The 16,217-nt window shown below is 44.4% G+C and overlaps 1 protein-coding gene and 1 long non-coding RNA gene across 6 annotated transcripts in view; one reads left to right on the top strand and one right to left on the bottom strand.

The window, feature by feature from the left end:
- Window positions 1–123: 123 nt before the first annotated feature.
- On the bottom strand, window positions 124–5,713 carry LOC139186556 (uncharacterized). Its single transcript, XR_011570179.1, has 3 exons — window positions 5,496–5,713; window positions 4,626–5,217; window positions 124–665 (listed from the first exon to the last, which is right to left on the bottom strand). It is a non-coding gene; the product is annotated as an uncharacterized lncRNA (long non-coding RNA).
- ASXL1 (ASXL transcriptional regulator 1) overlaps window positions 5,708–16,217 on the top strand; it is a 64,430-nt gene continuing 53,920 nt past the window's right edge. For 2 of the 5 annotated variants that reach the window (XM_070801482.1, XM_070801485.1), the window contains exons 1-3: window positions 5,743–6,235; window positions 12,044–12,126; window positions 14,639–14,747. In XM_070801482.1, the coding sequence (XP_070657583.1) occupies window positions 6,179–6,235; window positions 12,044–12,126; window positions 14,639–14,747 (249 nt within the window). In that variant the 5' untranslated portion in view covers window positions 5,743–6,178. Of the gene's footprint in view, window positions 6,236–6,485; window positions 8,023–12,043; window positions 12,127–13,170; window positions 13,203–14,638; window positions 14,748–16,217 lie in introns of those variants that run through there. The other 3 variants (XM_070801486.1, XM_070801483.1, XM_070801484.1) reach the window with 3 other exon arrangements.

Here is a 16,217-nt window from a genome sequence, read left to right on the forward strand (position 1 = left end):
TGGACTTCACATTCGATTATTAGCAATCAATAAAGAGGAGGAGGAAGAAAAGCCATTTGGTGCAGTGTGTAAGTTAATGTTTTCAGTACAAAATAATAGCAAATGAAGAACTAACCAGCTCATCTACCAGTCTCAACAAATTAGCACCACTCTGACAATTTTGGTGTCAAAATGCACTTTAAAAGTTTATTTTCCTTTTTCACAGAGGAAAGAATGGAGGAAATGGCTTAAATTAAGATGAAAAAGATTTATGGTAGATATGGGTACAACTCTCTGGCATTAAAGAGACTGAAAACTGGGATGGGTTCCTTCGTGGGGTCCTGAAATCTCCACCTGAAAATTTTAAAGAATTAGGCAGTATGCTGTTCTTATCTACAATTTTGGTAAAAAATCACTCAGGTCATCCTTTGAAGCCATTTTAGGAGGGGATCCCAAAGATCTTTTAAAGCAAAGTAATGGTGGTTTAGCTGCTCAATTGTGTCAGACTCTTATGACCACGCGGACTGTAACCCACCAGGCTCCTCTGTCCACAGGATTTTCCAGGCAAGGATACTGGACTGGGTTGCCATTTTCCTTCTTCAGGGGATCTTCCCGACTCAGGGATCGAACCCAGGTCTCTTGCATTGCAGGTGAATTCTTTACCAACTGAGCCATCAGGAAAGTCCCTAAAGTAAAATGGAAAGATGTATTATTGGGAGTTCCCTGTCAGTTCACTGGTTAGGACTCTGTGTTTCCACTGCAGGGGCCTGGGTCCAATCCCTGGTCAGGAAACCGAGATCCCAAATCCTATAAGTTGCACAGCTCGGCCAAAAAAAAAAAAAAGGTGTTCTTACATTGTTAAGCATGAAAAACTTTACTTTTTCTTCATACTCAAATGAGTATGAGTACCACATACTCATTCTAGAAGATTTGGAAACTACAGACAACTGTAAGGAAGTGAAAAACATGAGATCTGCCACCTTAATCTAAATGCTCTGTTTTGTGGTTTAGATGAGAAATAGTTTTTTTCGGGAGTTCCCCTGGTGGTCTAGTGATTAAGACTCTGCCTTCCAATGCAGGCCGCAGTTTCAATCCCTAGATGGGGAACTAAGATCCCAAATGCCTCAGAGCAACTGAGCCCAGGCACTCTGGAGCCCAAGTTTGGCAAATAGAGAGCCTGCCAGCAGCAATAAAGATCCCACATGCTGCAACTAAGACTCAACACAGCCAAATACATTAAAAAAATTTTTTTTCAAGTAAAAAAAATGTAATACTTTGTAAAACCCACTCTCCCCCCAGTTGAATGTAGTCTTACAAACCAGAAGTAACCAATATTAACAATTGGGATTTAAACACCTTTTTCAGCTTCATGGGAGACTGAAAAACAGGAATGGATTTAAATGATGGTGAAAGGCAGGTAAGCTGAATTGGTGTGGTGATGAAGTCCCCATCTCTAAGCATCTTTACAGCTTGCATAGATATGTTTGGGTGAATCCTGCCTGTTTACCAGTTTGCTTGGGCAGATTCCAAATACTGTACAGGGCTCATAAACAGTACTTAGGGATTTTGTCCAATACAGTAATTATTGAGTAAGGTCATTAATTCCACAGATTAAGTGCCTACCACATGCCAAGACTGTGCCAGGTGTTGAAAGTGTGATGATGAACCCAAGAAGATGCTAACAAGAGCAGAGACACTAAACCAAAAATCATACAAAGAAATGAACTGGCTGGGGGGAAACCAGGAGGGGTGCACGTTTGTGAATCATCTGCTGTGTTGGAAGTTTAGCCAGTGTTATCTCCCTGGGACTTGAAGGAGATAATATGACCTCTCTGAACTTGATTTGAAAATGGGGATAGAATCACTAGGAGAGAACATGTGTCAGTGTGGCAAACTCTGTTCCAGGGCTTGGTTCACTGAAGTATAAAAATGAGGCACTTTTTACACTTCTGACTCAAACCTTCTTGATGGCCTTTAGTGAGTCTGCTGTGTTCCAGTGAGTCCGTTGTGATCTCTCTACAAAGATCCCACTTAATCCCAATTCTACCCATTTGAGTTTATGTACCCCATTATCCAAATGATGACTCTTGAGTCATTGAGAGGTTTCACAGCTTGACCAAGACCACACAGCTGTGAGAATGACTACAAGAAGATTCAAACCCAGGCCTGCCAAAATCCAAAGTCAGTGGCAATGCATTATCTCTTAGTGAGGTTCCTAGGGTACATGTGTCCTCTTGAGAATGCTTAGGTTTGCTGGTGGTAGGTTTGCTATTCGGATTCCTGAATGTGTGCTTCGCTCCTAACTGTGCAGTTTGAAAACACTGACTCATCCCCAAACAGGGCAGGGCTGAATATCAGGCCTGTTTATCTTATACTGCCCTGTGGCACCTGTGTTGACTTCAAAGAAACTTTGTAATAAAAGTACTGTGATAAAACAGAAAAACACCCCCCCCCCCCAAAAAAAATATAGGCTTGTTTTTGGTGTTTCTGACAATAGAATATACTCATGAGTCTCATTAACTTTTAAAAAAATGACAGCTACTTAAGGTTTAATGACTAAAGCCAATTCTCTAACACACGTCTTGCAGTCCTCTGAACATACTCCTTTCACATTTAACTATGATGTTGTCATTAGTTTCTGTTTGATTCTGCAAGGGCAGAGACCTTGAAACATTCACATCTGGATTCCCCTGTGGCTTGACTCAACTGAGCCAGGAAAAAAATTAGGTATCTCCACAGTCCCTGCATTAGCTTTCTAAAAAGCTACTAGGTTTAGTGGTTTAAAACAACATTCTGTCTTACACTTTCTATGGGTCACAAGTCTGGACTGTGTGGGTCAGCTGGTTCTCTGATCTGGCTAAAATCAGCCTGTTAGCAGGACTGGACTTCTCTCTGCAGGATGAGAGATGGGAGGTGGGGAAAACATGTTTCCAGGCTCATTCAGGTTATGAAATCTCAGTCCCCCACGACTGTTGAACTGAGGTCCCATTACTTGTGGACGGAGCTTTGTTCTCTGCTTCTAAAGGCTTCTGACATTCCCTGGCTCATGACCCCTTCAGCAACAGTGGGTTGACTTCCTCTCAAGCTTCCAATCTGATTCTTTTCTGCCGTTTCTCTCCAAGGCATCTGTTTTGCCTACAAGGGTCCATGTGATTACACTGGGTTCACCAATATAATCCAGGATAATCTCCCTATTTTACGGTCCTTAATTCCATCCGCAATGTCCTGTTTACCATGGAATATAACATATTCACAGGTTCCAGGGACTGAGCATAGTTTTTCTTTTTTTCGGCAGGCAGGCAACAAGAGCATTATTCTGCCAACCACAGTGCCTATACTAAACATGTACATTTTAGAATAAATCTTCTCTAGTGGCTCCCTCGGAGAAGGCAATGGCACCCCACTCCAGTACTCTTGCCTGGAAAATCCCATGGACGGAGGAGCATGGTGGGCTGCAGTCCATGGGGTCGCTGAGGGTCAGGCACGACTGAGTGATTTCACTTTCACTTTCATGCATTGGAGAAGGAAATGGCAACCCACTCCAGTGTTCTTGCCTGGAGAATCCCAGGGACAGCAGAGCCTGGTGGGCTGCCATCTTTGGGGTTGCACAGAGTCGGACACGACTGAAGCAACTTAGCAGCAGCAGCAGCAGCAGCAGCGACTCCCTGGAGATCAGGGGCGCAGGGGTGGTAGTGGGATGAAGCTACTCAAGAAAAGATTTTAAACACGCCAAATGACCTGTCAAAGGTTATACATTAAACCACTACCACCACCATCACCCTTTTGTGAAAAGTTGGGTCAAACACTTTTTTTCATCATGGAAGTGGGGTTCTTCTTTCCCCCCATTGGGGTGAAGTTAGAAGGGGACAGAAGATTAGAAAACATGCTTAGGAATTCCCTGGCAGTCTAGTGATTAGGACTCTGTGCTTCCACTTCAAGGTGCACAGGTTCCATAGTCAGGGAACTAAGATCCCACATGCCATGTGGTGCAGCCAAAACACCCCCAACAAAACCATGCCTTATTTTACCTTGCAGGATTTTGTTTGCTGCTGCTGCTGCTAAGTCACTTCAGTCGTGTCCGACTCTGTGTGACCCCATAGACGGAAGCCCACCAGGCTCCCCCGTCCCTGGGATTCTCCAGGCAAGAACACTGGAGTGGGTTGCCATTTCCTTCTCCAGTGCATGAAAGTGAAAAGTGAAAGTGAAGTCGCTCAGTCGTGTCCGACTGGACCTGAAAGCCTCCTGTGTGATGAGAATTTGAAGGAGGAGCACTGAACTCCATGGTGTTCCACGTGGGCAGCACCCTGTTTATCTTCCCTCATCACTGGCTCTCCCATGTGCTAACACCAGGGAGTGGAAGGTGTGCTTCCTCACTGCGAGAATCCTTTCAAATGTGACCAGTGACACCTCCTCTCTAATTTTAAAGAATTGGTCATTATCCAGTTTAGGACTGATTTTAGTGACGTTTCTGGACAGTTGACTGATTCAATAAATAGGCACAGAGAACCTATGTGTTGGGTACTCTGAACCTCATTTCATTTCATGCTTCTGCAACCAAAGCTTGGAGAGGGTAAGTATGTTGCTCATTGTCTCTTAGCCTGTACCAATTATTAAACACTCTGTGCCAGGAGCCAAATTATACGTACCTAAGATGGCTGGATGGCATCACTGACTCGATGGACTTGAGTCTGGGTGAACTCCGGGAGTTGGTGATGGACAGGGAGGCCTGGCGTGCTGTGATTCATGGGGTCGCAGAGTCGGACACGACTGAGCGACTGAACTGAACTGAACTGAATGTCAGGGTTCCCCCGCACGCCCTCTTCCAACCTGCCAGGTGTTTTGCGCTGATTCTCATCTCAAAAATACTGTGATAGCCACGGAATGGTTCAGCCAGGATTCGGCTCAAGGTTCTTTTGACTCCATGTTCTGTGTTCCCTCTGGGATAGTGCTTTTAAAAAGGTCTCAGGTGCATTCTGGTAAGTATGGCCCCAAAGTCCAAGTTCTTTACACTACCAGTAATCTTATCATCAAGTTCACCAGGTGGTAAGAATGCTGTAGGCTGCGGGTGCAGCTTCTGCAAACGTAGAGCGGCATGAAAGCACAGGAGGAAATGGGGAACTGTTTAAGTCCATCAATCGTGCAATAACCGTTTTACTGGTATAAGTCTTCTGTCTCATTATTATGCGGCGGTGAGTCATTTAGGGGAGGACCAAAAGGGAAAGTCCTGTGTCTAGTCACCTACAAGAAGTGTCAGTGAGAACAGCTTAGGCGGAGAGGGGGAAAAGTGGGCGCTGGGAGTCGAGCTACCAGTTCTCTATTCCCACCCTTAGCCGCGCGTCGGCCCGAAGACGAGACGCGCCGAAGGGGTTAAACATAGCTCGGGGTAGGAGGGCAGCCGGCCACCGCCCCTTCCCAGCATCACCTCCCACAATGCCTCGGGCCCCCAACCAGTTCCCGCACCTCGCGAGACTCGCCCAGCCCCTTCCCCGAACGACTGCCCGTCCCCCATTCCCTACCGAGCTCTGCGCGGGGAGGAGGAAAGGAGGGGAGGGCGGAAAAGACGGGACGCGGGGCACGTCGGGAAGTGTGGTCCAAGAGTTTCCTGCAGCCATATTCTTCCGGAGCGGGGGAGGCCAGAGAGGCAGCCGGGACTACGACTCCCAGCCGCCCTTTCGGTTTGTTTTTGTTCAAAAAAAAAAAAAAAAAAAAAAACCCCACACTCCCCCTCCTCACTCTTCACACACACTCACACACACCCACGGCAGACACGCATACACCCGGGCGCCGAGGGGAAAGCCGATTCTCGCCTTCCCGCCCCGCCGCCAGTCGGGTCTTGTCCTCTTAGCAGAGCGGGAAAGCGGAGGCCGGAGCCGTGACCTCTGACCCCGTGGTTATGCGGAGCCGCCGCATTCCTTAGCGATCGCGGGGCTACTGCCTTCGTCGCCGCCGCCGCCGCCGCGGGCGACTGACGCAGCGCGGGCGCGTGGAGCAGCCACCCCTCCCCCACCGCCGCCCTCGCGCCGGGTCTCGCGCCAGCCGGTACCCGCGCGCCCGCCCCCTCTCCCCGGCCGCACCCGAGTCCTCGCGCGTCGCCGCCGCCACGCGCCCCCCGCCGCTGCCGCCGCCCCAGCCCCGCGCCGCCGCCCGCCCCGCCCGGAGGTCCCGCGTGGAGCTGCCGCCGCCGCCGGGGAGGAAGAGGATGAAGGACAAACAGAAGAGGAAGAAGGAGCGCACGTGGGCCGAGGCCGCGCGCCTGGTGAGGCTAGCCGCCGAGGGGGGCTCGGTGGGGGTTGTGAGGGGTGGGCTCGCCGAGCACCCCCCACAGGGAGGGGGAGGGGCGAAGCCCTGCCCACTGCAGGAGGGGGCGGGCCACCTTCCTCCCGGAACGGGACAACCCCCTAAGGCATTTGGTGGGGAGAGGTCCCCCGCCGGGTCGGATGTGGCGCCTTTTTCTGCACGCCCCCCCCCCACCCCCCCAAATTCCTGCGGAGGGGCGAGCCGGCGGGCCGGCTCCTCCTCCTCTGGGCGGCGGGGCCCCAGCCTCCCCTCCCCCACTATTTGGCAGCGTCTAGGGGGTCTGGGGAAGCTTCGTTTGTGCACTCGGGGGAGTTAGGTTTCCGGGAAGGGTCGGAAGCTCCTCCCTCGCTTCCTGGTGGGCAGTGGGGTGGTGCGTTTGACTAGGGATGGGAAAGAGCCCCCTCAGTCTGAAGGACGCGAGTGGCATTTTGAGCTTTCGCAATCTAAACCGGTGTGTGGAGGGAAGCAAAGGCTCACTCCCAGCCTGAACCCTGAGCCTTGGTTCTCAAACTTTAGTGTCCTGTGGGGGCACCTGGGGGGGTTGTTAAGAATGTTCATCCTAGGGCCCTACTTAAAGACCTACTGAGTCTGATGAAATTCTGGAGTAGAACCTGAGTATCTTCATTTTGACCAGCTTCTCAAGTTGGTTGTAATGCAGGTGACCCAGGACCACACTTTGAGATCTGCTGACCCGAGTCCACAAGCTAGCTCGAAGATAGGCAGTCTGCAGACAGCTAACTACACTTTGTAAAGAATGTGTGTGTGTGTTCTCTATTCTTTAGTGTCCTCTTGCATGTATACATGAAGTGTCGGACAAAGACCAGGTGTCTCTGTTTGAAGATACTGCCCACTGAGGATTTAGCAAAGGAGAGAGTAATTTGAGTATTTGAAGCTGCCTGGTAATGCGGTTGTTGTGAATCTTCTGTTGTCCTAAAATGTCAGAGGACTTGCAAGTGAAATATATTCCTCTGGATTTGCACCCAAAAAGTGAAGACACTTCGAGACATGTTCTTATAAAATCTTGCTGGTGACAGTAGTAACAGGTTAAACTTGTCTCAGAGATGTCACTTCTTAGAACTGTCACAAAGCAGGGTTATAGTGTAGATAGCATCCTTGTGTCTTGACACCCTGTAGTTTATATGTAATTGCTGTAATTCACTTTTAATGATGAATGAAGCTCAGCCTTCTAATCTTTAATTTTATTGGGAAGTGAGGTTCCTGCCTCAGAGGTGTTGAGCAAAAAAGATGAATATGTGTTGGAGGTTTTTACAAATCTGTGGTACACTCTCCTTTCTTGGAGCCTTAAAACTCAGTTATTGACTTAAAAGAGGGAATGCTGTTTGGTGTGTAGGAGAAATTTCACTGGTGTACCTGATCGTCTTTCTCAGACCTTTTTTGCCCAAGAAATGGAAGTAGCAATTAGTTTGTATGTTGAAGTTTTGTGCTTCAGTTACTTTGTTTGGGTTTGGCATATTTTGAAGTACTTAAGTATGTTTTTCAGATGCAGTCAAATTTGGAACCTTTGGTTAGCTTTCAGGATCTCTTCGAAGTTTGAGTATTTCTCCAGCATTGCTTCACCCGGAAACAGATTTAGGCCTAGGGGAGAGTAGTGGGACGTGCTCGCTTTCTCCTGGAGGTTGAGGCTGGCTGTTCATTGAAATTCTCCTCTGAGTTTCTGTTCTGCAGGTGTTTATGACTCTGGGCACCAAAAGGAAATTTGCTTGCCAGAGTTTTTACTTGTTAGAGGTAGGTGAAAGTACCTTTAAATCCTGTGTTATTTATGTCCTGACAGAATTCTAAAATCTGCCTGTCTTAAAGCTCCGTTGGCTCTTCCTAGTTGAAGGACTCTGGGAATTCAGGGGTCCACTATTACGCCTCTTTATAGTCTTGAGTTTACTGTGATCTACAGTCCAGTTCCAGGTTGCTATTTCTGTTTTATCATTGGCTCAGTTCATGCCAGTTTGTCCCCAGTAAGTTCTTTTTCTTTTATGATTCTTCGTTAAAAAATAGTATTTCCTACTGGGAATTACTTATGCTCTAAAACTCTTGCAAGATGACTTGTGGGAATATGGTGTGTAGTTTTGTATATCTTTTATTGTTTTTTGTTTAGGATTTTCTGTCCCTTTGGATGGACCAGTTGGTGGGTGAGGGGGAGCTCTTAAGATTTCTCTGCTCATTTGGAAAAAAAAAATTTGCTTTAACAAACCACGTGCTGGAGAGTTTGTGGGTGCTTACACTGGATAGAGAGGAGTGAGCTGTAACGGTAGGAGGGTAGATTAGTTCTAAGTACTCTTTGGACAGGTGAATTTGGAGTGCTTGCTGTGGCAATCAAGATGCACTCGCTTGGGGGCGGTTACATATTGCTCCCGACCTTGCTCAGTTTGGTGGTTAAAATGATACCAGGAACCGTTTTTAAGCTATACTGGTAGGAAAGAAGAGACTTCTGGACTATTTCAGTAGTGTAGTAAATCCCAGGAGATTGATTTTTGCAGCTGTTAATTATGTTGTTGAGAAGTAGATATTCTTTCTAACACTTGCTAGTATTGTTTTTCCTAGATGTAGGGAGTAGACTTTAGGTGGTTGGGTGGGTCTAAATTCTCCTGCTTGTTAGAAACAATTTGTTTGGGAGAAATAGCTGAGTGGATTTCCCTTTAGATTGAATGCCTTTAAATGGATTCTCCCTGGCTTTGAGAAACTTCATTGCATGCTTTATCTTTCACTTTGATTCATGACTGACCATTCTTACATCAAACATTTTTTCCCCCTTTGAAGTTGGAGAAGAGATACTTTTTTGTATGCTCTAGAAAGACAGGGTGGGGATAGAACACTGCTGAATTGTTCTTACACTAAAAGCTGAAGGCATATAGTTTTAATAAAAGTGAATACCCTGTATCTTTTGATGTAACTTCCCTATAGAGATTCTGTTTCCTCTGTCTTAAGAGTCTCAGGCTCTTCCTGACTGCTGTTTAAATAATTGTTAACTAATTTTTGAGTCATGCTTCTTAATACTGTGAAAAAAGTTACTAGCTCATCTCACAGTTAGTATCAAAGAAGTCATATCTGTGGCAGTGAACATTAGTAGCTTGTATTGTGGGTTTGTTCATCAGTGCTGCTTAACTTGGCAGTTAGGTTCTTGGAATTAAAGAGATGGATAAGGTCTGCCCTTGAGGAGCTTATGGTTTTTCTTGGGTTAGAGAAGGTCCAACCCTTCTCTAACAGGTGGGTAGAATTTCATTACAAGCATGGTAAGTGCCAGCATAGATGTATAAATGGTAATAGACATCCTGATTTCTGCTTACTGTCTAGGCATAATTATGAATTGTTCCTCCTTTTACTCTCAAGTGTCCTGCTTTGGAAGATGAATTATATGTGTTGTGCAACTATGGGGCACTGAAACAAGATGCTTAACTATCTGGCAGAGGGTAGAGAAGCCTTCCTGGAGGAAGGTGCTTTCCGAACTGAATCTTGAAGGGTGAGTAGGAGTTAGACTCCTCACAGAGGACATAAGCAGGAGCTGGAAACAAAAAATAGAGTGTGTGTGTGTGTTTATCTGCAGGGTGGAGAGTGTGGGAATTGGGTAGAGCTGCACGTAGTTACTGGAACGTAAAGTTTGTGGAGTATCAGAGAGCCAGGCAGAGACCAGATTGTGAGGGTCTGGCCAGCACACACTTCCTTTGTCTCTGGCACTGTAGGCACTTACTCTGTTATCTCTGCAACAACTCTGAGAAGAAGGCCTCAGTATCCTTCCTTCACAAGTGAGGAAACCTAGACTCAGGGCGGGTAGGTAACTTGCCCAGGTTTTTTTGTTGTTCAGTCGCCAAGTTGTGTCCAACTCTTTGCCGCACAACTCTTTGCCCAGCTTTAGAAGACCAGAATTTGAATTTTTAAAACCATGTCTGTTTGCTTTTAAAACCCATGCTTTCCTAGTGGGCCAGTGGCCTCTCTGGAGCTTCAGCTTTCGCTGTATGGAAATAGGTTGCTGTCGAAGGACTTTAATGCGGAAAGTGATGAGGGCCCGTTTATTTTGTTGGACTGACCTCAGGCTATATAGCAGGTTAAGTTCTGCAGAGCTGTGGTCTTTTTTACTGATGAATGTCTAAAACTGTTCCTAGCACAGAGTAGTTCATGTATTTGTTGAATGAAGGATGGCAGCGGAGTAAGAATGAATTTGAGGAAAGCAGGGATGTTAGAGAAGAGGCTGTTGTGTCAAGTCGGGTCAGAAACTGGCTGTAGGGGGTACTTCCCTGGTGGTCCAGTGGCTCCAAGACCTCGCACTCACAATGCAGGTGGCCCAGTTTCGGCTCCTGGTCAGGGAACTTGATCACACATGCTGCAGTTAAGAATTTGCATGCTGCAACTCAAGATCTAGAGTGCTGCTACTAAGACTTGGTGAAGCCAAATAAATAAAGTAAAAAAAAGTTTTTTTTTTTTAAGGAAAGAAACTGGCTGGGAGAACTGGGGGACAGGTGAGCGTGAAGGATGATGCCTTGGTTTCCAAATTAGATGATGAGACAGACTGCCAACCAAGGAGAGGAATATCAGAAGAGAGGAGATGATCATGAGGGATGTCCAGCTCCGAACTGAATATCTGGGGCCTGAAGCTTAGGGAGAAATCCAGGCAAGAGGTCGAGATTTGGGAGTTAATTCCGTATTTTGGTAGTGTTGAAACTGTGAGAGATGATAATGATACCCAAGGAGAATGTAAACACTGAACAGAGAGATTAAGAATGGGACCAGAGGAAATAGGGCTTTTATATGAGCACCTGCTTCTCCAAAACTTGGCTTCTTTATCACGTCGAACTCGTGTTCTTCCACAGAGAGAACCTTCGCAGCAGTCCTGTTAGGCTTCTTGCTTTGCATTTTATCTGTGACACAGCCATGCAGTACTTTGTTAGGGCCGTTAAATGACTGTAAGATGTTGGTGTGGTTTGGTGTAACCTCAGCAGCTGCATTGCTAGAGATGGTACAGAGATACTGACAGCCTGTCTTTTTTCCTCCCTGAAAAGGATAACATTTCTAAAACAACTCAGCTTGTTCAAGTGAGAGAGCTCTGGTTGCTCACTAAGACATTGTTGCTGGGGCTTAATTATAGATGTCACTAATATAAATGGGATGTTCCATTTCTCCTTGTTTTGGTTGCACCAGTCATAAAGAATCGTAGCATTGTATTGCTGAAAGGCAAATTGTCCTGTACTAATTAACACCAGAATTCCACAACCCAGTGGCAAAAGTCATCATTGAAAAAATACAGGTACCTGGACTTCTCTGGCGGTCCAGTGGTTAGGGCTCCATCATTTCACTGCTGAGTGTCCAGATTCAATCCCTGGTTGGGAAACTAATCCTGCAAGCCAAGCCGCGCCCACCCCCCGAAAGATAAAAATATTGTAACTAATCAAACTTACTTGGGAAGGAAAGCCTGAATGCAGTTCTGTCTTAAAATTTATAGTGCTATGTATTCTCTAGTTTAGCTGTATTAACAGCATCAGGTTAAGTGGCAATTAAAAGTTGGGAAGGCCCCACATACCATAACATGGATGCTAAAAGGATGTGTATTTTCAGAATTGAAAATTAGAGTATTTCTTCTAATTGCAGTCACTTTCAGCACCTAGTTAGATATATGTGTAATTTGGTTTCAGAAGTAATTTTGACTGTGGAAAAACTAAGATGTCAGCAGTGGTACCTCATAGCAGAATTGTAGCCCATGTTATATAGTGATGAATATAAATGGGAACTGCACACTGAAATCAGAACATTTATATTTCTTCAGGTACTGGAAAACTATTCAGATGCTCCAATGACACCCAAACAGATTCTGCAGGTCATAGAGGCAGAAGGACTAAAGGAAATGAGGTCTGTATGGCTCTTGTTGCTTAATGTGAGGGTTTTAGAGAACATGTGTCTTCCTGCAGTTGGGTAGTGAATGAGAAAGTCCACAAATGCATATATGTGTGCGCACACACACACACACATACACACTCGTGTTTGATGGTAGTGTGGAGCTGTCTCCGTGTCGTTTGTCCTCTGGCTGGAGGGCGGGAGTGGCTCCAATTCCGTTGGTTTTCGTCAGAGGTGCAGCAGGTTCCCCATTCTTGCTCTACTATACATTTCAACGTGGAGCTTCTCTTTTGCATAAGGAGTCAGCACATTTTCTCTTGTATTCCGTTTTGCAGGTTTCAGTAGTAGAGAAGGAACAGACTGATCTGCTCCATCATGTCTAAAACTATCCTTCTCTCTGTACCATGTCTCTGAAGTTCTTTGTTTTAGGCTCAGAGAAGGGTGATCCAGTCATCATAAAACTCACTAATTTTTTTTCCCCTACTGATTCTAGCCATTCCTGCTATGAGCATGCTAAATTTGGCGATGACCTTGATTTTCTTATCCTATATTTTTCCTAGAGAAGCAACAAATTGGAAACACAAAAAGAATTACAGGCACAAATAAAAACCAGGGACTGTCCTGAATCCTTTCTCTGCTCACCCCAACCTTTTTTTCAAAATTTAAGTGGGAGAGGAGAGCACAACACAGTTCCTTCTTGGGATTCAGAACAGTCCGCATATATTTTGCTGGTTAAGCTTTAGCTACTTAAATTGATCTTTTAGAATCAAAAGATCCTCACTTTCCAGTTGTCAGTTCACACATTCTCAAACTGACATTTTGTGGGAAGGGAAGGTCGGGGTTGTCTGGATCATGTTCTGGTGCTTCATTTAAATACTACCTATGCACGGTGTAGTGTTGTAACTGCATCTTTTGTTTTCTTTTGTTTTTATGGGCTATTTCCCGTCGTGCTGCTGTCTGCACTGCTGTTGGACCACTATGCCTATAGAAGGTAAATTAGTCCTTTTGGGACAGATGGAATCGAGAACCTAACTTGTTTCTGCTTCTGGCTCTTACAGGAATTATGAAGTGGTCATGGTGGCTCGTGATGAGTGAGCAGCTCTATAATTTGTAGACAGAGGGATAGTGTGTAGGAGTCACGCTGTTGGAAGAAAGACTGCCAGCATGCTTTCCCCTGTAGCGGAGATGTTAGCACACCCACTTGACACTCCAGATTCTGCACAAGGTTTCTTACAGAGATTGGTCCTTGGTGAAATTTTTTTTTTCTTAAGCATCCGGGGTGTTCCAAAGCCGAATAAGTAATAGTTTTTTTTTTTTGATGACTTTTTTAGACTCAAAATTTATTTTTAACGTGACATAAATTAGGGCCTCTAATTTTGAAAAATGCTGAGGGGTATTACTTAAGATATTGATATTTATATATCGTGCTGGGGAGAGGGACAAGAAGGTGCTAGCATGCTAGTGGCAAACTCTGCTGCTAAGTCACTTCAGTCGTGTCCAACTCTGTGCGACCCCATAGACGGCAGCCCACCAGGCTCCCCGGTCCCTGGGATTCTCCAGGCAAGAACACTGGAGTGGGTTGCCATTTCCTTCTCCAGTGCATGAAAGTGAAAAGTGAAAGTGAAGTCGCTCAGTCGTGTCCGACTCTTAGCGACCCCATGGCAGACTCAGTTAATATTAATAACGGGCATCTGTCTGTATTTTTGCCAGTTTTGCTTTTTGAGATTAAATAAGTAGTCTCTAACTCACTCGAGTTGTCATTGTTTTGCAACCTTCAGTTGTGGCATGGACAGTGAAACAATTTAAGATGCTGTCTCTTTTTTTTTGGTTTAATGGTTGAGCATTATTGCATACTAAATTCGTTTGACTTTTTATATTCAAATTTAAAGAATTGCTCCTGGGTAGATATAAAATAAAACGCATCTTTCCGCCTTCCCAACTGAGAAAAAGCAAATGACATACTATTCCTTTTGTGTGTGTATTAAAAAATAATTTAACTGGAAAAAAAAAGTATGCTTATTTTCTCGGGACAGCATCACTGATGCTTGGTCTTTGTGTTAAAAATGTTATGTGGCAGTTTCTGGGCGTGATGTGCAGGTTGAAAGATAGGGGCTAGGGAATCCTGGTTTTGTTTCTAATTAGCACTAAAATTTAATTTAAAAATTTTGAGTAGATAAAAATATTGGGTAATTTTTTTTTTTCAAAACTCCTGAGTGTACCTGAAAAATATGTGCAGTGTTTCTAAATTTCTTAAGAGTTTGGTTCATATTGTCAAAAGGCACTTAAGGATCATCAGGTGTGGAGTAGAGACATTGCGTAACCTGTTATCCCAGAGCTCTCTGGGTGGATTTATGTGAATTTCATGTGCTACTCCTTTGCCACTTTCAGAACAGAATTCTTGTCATGGGATGTTTTATATTTCTTCCTGTTCTTCTTGATTTAAGAATGAGTTGAAGGGTAAGAGATCTTTGAGTAAGTAGATATCTTGGTTTGTATGACCTTTTTCCATCCTTGTATGTTTTTACAGTGGGACATCCCCTCTCGCATGTCTTAATGCCATGCTACATTCCAATTCCAGAGGAGGAGAGGGGTTATTTTATAAACTACCTGGCCGAATCAGCCTTTTTACACTCAAGGTAAGTCATGTAAATTGTCCTTTAGTGCAGTGGTTCTTAAAATTTTAGTGTTTATAAGGATTACCTGGTAGGTCTGGAATGAGGCCCACGAATTTGCATTTCTCATAGGCAGGCAAGGGATGCTGCTGTTGTTCTGAAATGGCACATTGAGAGATGATCTAGTGTGAACAGGGTATTAGGAATTATTAAATATTTAGTCATATCAGCTACTGTGTCTATAATGTTTTTCCTTGTCTGTATCTTTGCAGATTATATGCAATAGCGGGATAAGTATATGTGTGGGTAATTGCAAGTGTGCTTAATTATGAATTTGTTTGTAATAATGTTGTGAAGGATAAATTACCGGACAGCTGAGTAAGACCTACTCTATGGAAAATAACTGAAATTTGAAAATACTTGTGGAAATTCAAAAACTCATTAGCATTTACCAAGTGACACTAATTACTATCGGAGAGAAATCAGGTAGAATTCACAATAAAGCTTAAGTAGAGTGAATTGAACAGGCTAAGTGCCTTTCTACTGTTTGTGATATGTATCATTTAAACCAGGAGTAGGCAGATTTTTTTCTGTGAAGGAGCAGATAATATTTTAGGTTTTTTGGGCCACACTGTCTCTATCATAACTATTCAACTTTACTGTTGAAGCGGGAAAGCAGCCACAGGTAATGCACAAATGAATGGGCATAGGTGCGTTTCAATAAAACTTTATTTATGAAAACAGACAGTGTGCTAGATTTGGCTTGGTGGTGGTGTTTGCTGACTCCTAATTTAGACATAGTTGACCTGTTGATGGCAACCCACTCCAGTGTTCTTGCCTGGAGAATCCCAGGGAAGGGGGAGCCTGGCGGGCTGCCGTCTATGCGGTCGCGCAGAGTCGGAGACGACTGAAGCGACTTGGCAGCAGCAGACGTGTTGATGGTGAAGGATGAAACTGAAAATCTGATGCTAATCCTTCTAATCATCCATAATGTAGTTATAAACTGCAGTAGTCCATAAAATTTTCTGTTTTAGTTTTGATAGACTTGTTTATTAAAAATGAAGATTTGAACAAACAACAGCTGTATAACCTGTGGTCATAAATCTTGATCTGTAGATACACATGTGTATCTTACGTTCCTGTGTCTGTGCTATTTTCTATATTTTTATTTGTAATATTTCAGACTTTAAAAGGCAGCATAATGTAATGTCAGAAACTGAGCCTTGAAAGAGATAGCCCTGAGTTCAATACCTAACTCTGTAATCTGGGACATATATAACCCTTCTTTATGGTTGTGTATGCATACCTGACACAGTTACTCCTTAATAAGTGGTAGCCCTTAAAGGATAGTCCTTTAGGTTCCTTAATCTTAATTGCTTGTTAATGGCATTTTTCTATTATATATTATGTATTATAATTATATGTAATTTTGTATAGTTACAATTGTATGTATTACAAATGTGCTTGTTAATGGAATGTTTCTCTTTTAAGCAG

Source organism: Bos indicus, chromosome 13 (genome assembly GCF_029378745.1).
Source record: "Bos indicus isolate NIAB-ARS_2022 breed Sahiwal x Tharparkar chromosome 13, NIAB-ARS_B.indTharparkar_mat_pri_1.0, whole genome shotgun sequence".
NCBI lineage: Eukaryota > Metazoa > Chordata > Mammalia > Artiodactyla > Bovidae > Bos > Bos indicus.